The sequence below is a fragment of the Puntigrus tetrazona genome, chromosome 18 (assembly GCF_018831695.1).
Source record: "Puntigrus tetrazona isolate hp1 chromosome 18, ASM1883169v1, whole genome shotgun sequence".
Classification (NCBI taxonomy): Eukaryota; Metazoa; Chordata; class Actinopteri; order Cypriniformes; family Cyprinidae; genus Puntigrus; species Puntigrus tetrazona.
Genome location: NC_056716.1, coordinates 5597527 through 5605556, shown reverse-complemented (window position 1 = coordinate 5605556; position 8030 = coordinate 5597527). Strand labels below are relative to the sequence as shown.

At 39.1% G+C, this 8030-nt stretch overlaps 2 protein-coding genes across 2 annotated transcripts; both read right to left on the bottom strand.

The window, feature by feature from the left end:
* Positions 1-559: 559 nt before the first annotated feature.
* LOC122323191 (extracellular calcium-sensing receptor) lies at positions 560-4116 on the bottom strand. The gene is made up of 6 exons (XM_043216883.1): positions 3890-4116; positions 3455-3743; positions 2456-3271; positions 1981-2205; positions 1542-1665; positions 560-1458 (listed from the first exon to the last, which is right to left on the bottom strand). Exons 1-6 carry the CDS (start codon positions 4114-4116, stop codon positions 560-562), a joined length of 2580 nt encoding a protein of 859 aa, XP_043072818.1.
* Positions 4117-4495: 379 nt separating this feature from the next.
* Positions 4496-7648, bottom strand: LOC122323193 (extracellular calcium-sensing receptor-like). The gene is made up of 6 exons (XM_043216885.1): positions 7449-7648; positions 7080-7368; positions 6187-6996; positions 5818-6042; positions 5477-5600; positions 4496-5397 (listed from the first exon to the last, which is right to left on the bottom strand). Exons 1-6 carry the CDS (start codon positions 7646-7648, stop codon positions 4496-4498), a joined length of 2550 nt encoding a protein of 849 aa, XP_043072820.1.
* Positions 7649-8030: the final 382 nt, after the last annotated feature.

Genomic DNA, 8030 nt, shown 5'->3' with positions numbered 1-8030 from the left:
TTAAACAGGTTTTTGTTTTAATAATTCAATCTATTCAAAACAAGACATGGTTTGTAATACTAAATATTGAGGTCCACATCCGTCTGTCTTTTTAATTCCACACTCTATGAGACGTGAGGGTTCTGAATGATTAGGCAGTGAGCTACAGCAGCGTTATCGGAGTAAAGAGGTTAGGACAACATTCTGGAAAACGTCAGAGAACATTCTGGTAACCTTCTAGGAACTTATATAGAACATTCCCTTTTGTTTAACCAGAAACGTTTTCTTGACGTAAATAGAAAAGCCGCAATGTTACGTGTCCTGGGAATCAAAATTATTTAGATTTTATTTAGAAATTCCTGGATACTGATTGGTCAGCAGCTGTGTTTTATACAATAATCCAACATGGCTATGACCAACAGTTCTGCATATCATTGAGCAGGACCCTTAATTTTTTTTTTCTTTTATACAATCAACCTGCAAATTGTAAATGTGTTGAGAATATTTTTTTTATACATTTTATTTTGCAGTTTATTTTGATTTTATTCCATTTGTTTCATTCCACAACATGGTAAATTTATTATTTGTCTTTTCCCATTAGATGTTGTTTGGTGTTTTTCTGAGGCTTTATTAAAATTATATAAACCTTGGGGGTAAACAAGCAAAAGAGAAGACCAAAACTAGAAGCTAAAATAGCAAAAATCTCCACAGCAGTTGTAAATTTACCAGGTGAACTGACATATGCAGGAACAAATGCCAGCCACACTGCACAAAATATAAGCATGCTGAAGGTGATGTATTTGGCCTCATTAAAATTGCCCGGTAACTTCCGGGCCAGAAAAGCCAGAAAAAAGCAGACACAGGCCAAAAGGCCTATATATCCCAGCACACACCAGAAGGCCAGATCAGAGCCCACGCTGCAATCCAGGATGATCTTGGACTGTTGATATTTAGTGTTTCTATAAGGGAACGGAGGGGATGCTACAAGCCAGGCAGTGCATATGATCACCTGGACCAGAGTGCAACAAAAGATAATTATTCTTTGCTGTGTGGGACCCAACCATTTCATTATATTGTTTCCAGGTCGGGTAGCTGTAAAAGCCGCCAACACCACTAAAGTCTTGCCAAGGATGCAGGAGATGCAGAGCGAGAAAGTGATGCTGAAAGCAGTGTGTCGCAGCATGCAGGACCAGGACGTAGGTTCCCCAATAAACACCAAAGCGCACAGAAAACACAGAGTCAGTGATAACAAGATGAAAAAACTGAGTTCTGAATTATTTATGCGTACTACAGGGGTGTTTCTGTAATAGAGAAATACAGCAAATACAGCTAAAGTTAGGCACGCCCCAACTAAAGCTATTACTGTTAAAGTTAATCCCATTGCATCATAAGACAGGAATTCAACCACTTTTGGAATACACACTGTTCCATCAGCATTAGACCAGTAGTCTTCAGAACAGGCCATACAGTCTACTGAATCTAAAGAGAGGGAAATACTGTAAAAATGAGGAAGAAGATCACGTCATGAGACTTATGCAGCATTATTGAAGTTGTTCTCCAACCTGTCTTATTACTGATTTTGCCACTGTCACATGGTACACAGTCAAAGCAGCACAAAGGCTGACCACGCCGGACAGCTTTCCTGAATCCTGGAGCACAGCTGTTGCTGCACACAGACACCAGCACCTGCTTAGCCAACAGATCCACATACATTAGAAATGTATGTTAGTGTATATTTCAGGTCAAAAGCAAAAATAATTTCTCGAAAAGAAACTAGATAGCTTGAGACTAACCAGAATGAACTAATGAGCATGTCACATACTTTGTCATGAAATACTGAAAAACAAAGATTATTATCGCCTTTGGCATTTCCTTTCCATAGATAGAACTGCCACCTTCAGATGAGCAGTTCTTTTTTTAAGACACTTACCTCCACTTGACCCTACAGAACTTCAGAACATGGAATCTCATGTACTGAAATACACTGTAAGAACAGCTTGCCTCAGTCTGATGGCCGGGCCACATGATATTCTTCTCCTGGATGACCAGTTCTTGGCCAGATTCTTGTGCACCGTCAAACATGCCCACATTAACAAACTCAATATTTCCAGCTGAGCCCCTCTGCCAGTTTATAAGGTCATAAGATGGAATAGAATCGCCTTTCGTGTCAAACTTCACTGTCTCTCCTGATATAGTGAATGACACCTCTTGGAGATACTGTTGTAACTGTGAAATGTTGTGTTGAAGAGATAAAACCAAGACAGTTTGTTTACAATGGCTCAAGTTACTTTAACATTAAACATTTAGTTTTCTTTTTAACTGCTTACACACGTTTTCAAAACTTTGCCTCTTTTTTTTACTTTACACACCATCTAAGAATTTGTTTAAGTGTTGTTTAAATGAAAGCTTACATAAATTGTGTGACAAATAAATATTTTGTGTGTAATAAGTTGAAAAAGCTTCTTATTTTGAGTACCTGCCATGGGTAGACATTATGCAAGTTTGCACATGTGGAGTTGCTGAATGGCCCTTTTCCGGGTGTACAGTGAATAAGATTATGCAGGGAATAAGCAATTGCATACACTCCTTTATAAACATTATAAGAAATGCGGGGGCTGGAAGTGTTAAAATAGGCAGAGTGCTGCACCCTAACAGTCTCCTTCCCTGTACAGGAGGGCAGATGACTATTCAAGCTGTAAATGGAGGGGGAGCAGCCATATAAAGCCCCCCAGAGCTCATGAACCAGAGGATTTGAGGGGTATCTTTCTGGGTTGACTGTTGAGAGATATTCTCTTAATCCAGGGATTTGGCCCTGTCGTATGCCAAATCCTATAGTCCCACCTAAGAAAGGGTAATATTCACTTCCTGTGAACACAGAGGCTGTAACCCATGCCTCACTAGCAATCCACTGTATCCCAGTGACATTCTGTTCCATGTAGTCTTTCAAGAAGGGCGTAAGCTCCCCTTCAGCTGAGAACACTACTACCACCCGAGCAGTGGAATGGTTCATGACGCGAATGATTTCCAGCGCTCTTTGACGCTCGTATAAGAGAGGAATCATCTCCTGGTAAGCAACACAGATTCCTGTACCCTCCAGCTCCTTCAGTAAGCCCTGAAGAGCAAAGCGGCCGTACTCGTGATCTCCTCGTACCACTCCTACCCAGGTCCACTTAAAACGCAGCAGGAGTTTTGCAATGGCCTTTACTTGATAGGAATCACTCGGGATGACCCTGAAGAATGTGGGGAATTCTCGCCTGTCACTCAAACAGGCACAGGATGAAAAATAACTGATCTGTCAAGAAAAAGGGAAAACAGTTCTGTAACAAAAACAGTATTTAATCTTAGGTTTTAGTGCACAGGTTTCACTGTCAGTTGATAAGGATGAATAGACTGATAAGACTGTCTATTACTGGCATGATACACACACACGCAGCATAATGCACTTAAAAAAAAAAACGTTTCACCTTTGACTCACCATTGGTATCCCAAAAGGCCTCAAAATTCTTGAAACTACAATAGACTGAGCTGACCCAGATTCTCCGATGATAGCAAGCAGTGGACCAGCACCTTCACACATAGGACTATTTTCCTCATTTTTCCCATTTATAACAGCTACTGCTGATCTCTGCCCTGTCAGAGGGTAAGCACACGAGTCAAAGATTTTGTAACCCAGACTGTAGTTAGGCAGGAGATCGGCTCGCTTGTTTATTTCCTCCACAGCAAGTTTCATAGTAAGAGCCCAGCGGAAAGCTCTCGGATCAAATCTACAGAGGAACAAAACAAAGGACATAAAGGACATTTAAACTTAAACAAGTTGTACACTGGTTAACATAGTTCTAGCAGGACACGCCTTATAATAAAAACAGCCGATAAATAAAACGAATAAATCAACTGAATTAATTAAACTTACCCATTACATTTGACTGGCCCTGGTTTGTAAGTACAGTTAAGGTCTGGCATTTCTTGATTGTAGTGCAATGGAAAAATACCACCTATTATATAATCTCCATTTGCCATTAGGCCTGGCTCAAAGCTGTTTTGCAGCATGCATTCTGAAGCATATCCAGGAGTGAGTGTACTGAGATGATGAATCAGAAGCCATGGGAGCAGGACAGTCATGCTCTCTAATGCCTGCATCCCTTAGCATGACTACAGTGGGTAAGACACCCTGTTATATATACCAGACACAGGTCTCAATGCATCTCATTATGTGTCAGAGATATATGTCATCAATAGGATTCAAAATACTCATATTTATAAATATGCTTTATTAATATTCTTCATTTGTACAACACTAGCACACCCCGTGGCCATACATAATTTATTCATTAAGAAAGACAGCATAATGCACTGTATGTTCGTTTTAGCATATAATCATTTATACAGGCTGATTGTTTGCTCTATATCCCTGTATGAACATATCACATTAGATTAAACATAACATATCATATTCGATGAGCTTTGTTAATTATTTAAACTACAATTTTTTTTCAGTATACCTTTAACACCTTATATATCATTTAATAACTTTTCCCATGAGATGTTGCTTAGTGTTCTTCTCAGGCTTCAGTAAAATAATGTAACATTTGGGGGCAAATAAGCAGAGAAGGAAGCCAAAACTAGAAGCTAAAATAGCAAAAATCTCCACAGCAGTTGTAAATTTACCAGGTTGGCTGACATATGCAGGAACAAATGCCAGCCACACTGCACAAAATATAAGCATGCTGAAGGTGATGTATTTGGCCTCATTAAAATTGCCCGGTAACTTCCGGGCCAGAAAAGCCAGAAAAAAGCAGACACAGGCCAAAAGGCCTATATATCCCAGCACACACCAGAAGGCCAGATCAGAGCCCACGCTGCAATCCAGGATGATCTTGGACTGTTGATATTTAGTGTTTCTATAAGGGAACGGAGGGGATGCTACAAGCCAGGCAGTGCATATGATCACCTGGACCAGAGTGCAACAAAAGATGATTATTCTCTGCTGTGTGGGACCCAACCATTTCATTATATTGTTTCCAGGTCGGGTAGCTGTAAAAGCCGCCAACACCACTAAAGTCTTGCCAAGGATGCAGGAGATGCAGAGCGAGAAAGTGATGCTGAAAGCAGTGTGTCGCAGCATGCAGGACCAGGACGTAGGTTCCCCAATAAACACCAAAGCGCACAGAAAACACAGAGTCAGTGATAACAAGATGAAAAAACTGAGTTCTGAGTTATTCACACGAACTATCGGGGTTCCTCTGTTGTACAAAAATATCACCAACACTGTGATAGTCAGAAAGGCTCCAACAACAGATATAACAGTCAGGGTGATTCCCATTGCATCATGGGTGAGAAACTCAACAACTTTTGGGATGCACACTGTTCCATCTGAATTGGACCAGTAGTCTTCAGGGCATGGCATACAATCTATTGAATCTATAAAACAAACAAAATAATAATAATAACAACACATGCTGATACATTTAATGTTACATTAATGACAGTATAAACAAACCTGTCTTATTACTGATCTTGCCACTCTCACATGGAACACAGTCAAAGCAGCACAAAGGTTGCCCACGACGGGCAGCAGTCCTGAATCCTGGGGCACAGCTATTACTGCACACAGAGACAGGTACCTATGAAAATAAAAATATATATATATATATATATATATATATATATATATATATATATATATATATATATATATATATATATATATATACATATGTGTGTGTGTGTGTGTGTGTGTCTGTGACTGTGTATTTATAAAGGGGCACAAGGACTAGATACTAGTGTCACTTATATTATTAAAACAACAGATGGCACTGCAGTGCACATTCAACACCTTGCCTTGTTCTGTTGGTGAGACCACATAATGGCCTGCTCCTCAATCAACAGTTCTCTCCCGGAATGCTGAGCTCCATCATAGAGGCCTACTTTAACAAACTGAATATCTCCACTTGTGTGTCTTTGCCAGTTTATCAAATCATAATATGGAACTGAGTCGCCATTTTTATCAAATTTAACATTTTCTCCTGCTATCGAGTAGGAAACATCCTCAAGGTAATTTTGAAGCTTCGCAATATGTTTAAAAAAGAGAGAGAGAGAGCAATGGAGACACAGTTACATTTGCAAAAAGTTTACATCATTTTTAATTTTTTCATGAAAAATATTTGAACATTTTATATTAGCAAGTTTCATACCATAAAACAGTTTTACCTGCCATGGAAACACATTGTTAAGGTTTGCACATGAGAAATTCTCAAATGGTCCACTTCCAGGTTTACAATTAATAAGATTATGCAAAGAATAAGCAAAAGCATACACTGCTTTATACACGTTGTAGGTCACACGAGGGCTGGATGTGTTCATGTAGGCAGAGTGTTCTTGTCTGAGAGTTTCCTTTCCTGTGCAGGAGGGCAGCTGACTTTTGAAGCTGGATGTGGAGGGGGAACAAGCATAGAGAGCCTCCCACAACTCCTGGACTTGAGGAATAGAGGGGTACATTTCTGGGGTTACTGTTTTGAGGTAATCCTGAAGACCTGGGATCTGGCCTTGACGTATTGCAAACCCAATTGTGCCATCTAAGAAGGGATATGTTTCTGCTAACATTGAAGCTGTAACCCAGGCCTCACTTGCAATCCATTGAATTCCTGTGATATTTTGAGTGACAAACTCTCTTAAGAAAGGGTAAAATTCCCCTTCTACTGAAAAAACAACCACCACCTTAGCTGTGGATTCTTTCATTACTTTCAGAATCTTTAGGACTCGTTCCTGAGTATAGTCTTTAGGGATCATTTCATGATAGGCCAAACAAATGTTAGTATTGTCAATTTCTCTTTTTAGGCCTTGTAAAGCAAACCTGCCATAGTCATGGTCTTCAGTCACCACACCAATCCATGTCCAGCCAAACTTTTTTAAGAGTTGTGCGATAGCTTTGACCTGGTAATCGTCATTGGGAACCACTCTGAAAAATGTTGGGAACTGCTTCCGATTACTTAGACAAGAGCAGGTTGAAAAATAGCTTATCTATAAAACAGAAAAAAAATCCTCCATAATATTGCATCAAGAAGAAGAATGTGAAGGAGAAGAAAAGAATGTAAAACACTTACCATGGGTATTTGGAAGGGTTGCACAGTTCTGGAGAGAACGATTGACTGTGAGGATCCAGATTCCCCTATTAATCCTAATAATGGCCAAGACCCAGAGCACATAGGATTTTGAACAACATCCTCTCCATTCAGTACTGCAAGGACTGCTTTTTGAGCAGTCACAGGAGTAGAGCAAGAGTCAAATATTCTGTAAGACAGTGTATGATTTGGAAGGAGGTCTTTTCTGTTGTTTATCTGCTCCACAGCAAGCTTCATAGAGAGAGCCCAGCGAAAAGCTCTTGGATCAAATCTGGCAAATGGAATAAGAATTCAAATGTTTATAAAATATTAAGAATATATTAAGAACTTAAAAATAACAAATCTCCTTACCCTCGACACTGTGCTGCTAAAGGTTTCTTTATGTAGTCTGTTGGAGGAAGCTCTACTCTATAATGCAAAGGAAAAATTCCTCCTATTGTGAAGTCTCCACTAGTCATGAACACTGGCAGATCAAAGTCATCCTGTGGGGAGCAGTGTAAAGTAACAGCTGCACTGGAAAGATGAAATAAAGAGACAAAAATGTAAATCATTGTTCTGTCAAGCTCTACTAAAAAGAGCTAAGAGGTGTTTCCATCTCTCAAGGTTTTATATAGTTACTCAACTTGCATATTATAATGTACGACGACTTCTTGTGTCACGTGAAGTGTAAAAGCACTCATTATGCAGCAAAGAAATTAATATGTAAAGCCTAATTTAAATACCACCCCTCATTAAACATTAAACCTATAACCTTTTTTTTCAAAATTGAAAAGAAATTTAAATAATAAGCAAAAACATAAAACAATCTTCCAGAAAGTGTTTCCTTGCCTCATATTACAATGTCAAACATAAAATTCTTAAAATTTTTTCATAAAATTTTTAATTCATTAATTAGTTTTTTTCTGTGTGCATTTATGCCATATCCGTAGATTA

What these genes read in the sequence shown, in the direction of transcription:
- LOC122323191 (XM_043216883.1), bottom strand. Translation starts at nt 4,116, where the DNA reads ATGCAGGCATTAGAGAGCATGACTGTCCTGCTCCCATGGCTTCTGATT. An exon ending in GGCCTTTTGGGATACCAATG is followed by an intron (nt 3,272 to 3,454) that starts GTGAGTCAAAGG and finishes TTTTCTTGACAG; the next exon opens with ATCAGTTATTTTTCATCCTG. An exon ending in CAAAATCAGTAATAAGACAG is followed by an intron (nt 1,459 to 1,541) that starts GTTGGAGAACAA and finishes CCCTCTCTTTAG; the next exon opens with ATTCAGTAGACTGTATGGCC.
- LOC122323193 (XM_043216885.1), bottom strand. Translation starts at nt 7,648, where the DNA reads ATGATTTACATTTTTGTCTCTTTATTTCATCTTTCCAGTGCAGCTGTT. An exon ending in AACCCTTCCAAATACCCATG is followed by an intron (nt 6,997 to 7,079) that starts GTAAGTGTTTTA and finishes TCTGTTTTATAG; the next exon opens with ATAAGCTATTTTTCAACCTG. An exon ending in CAAGATCAGTAATAAGACAG is followed by an intron (nt 5,398 to 5,476) that starts GTTTGTTTATAC and finishes TTTGTTTTATAG; the next exon opens with ATTCAATAGATTGTATGCCA.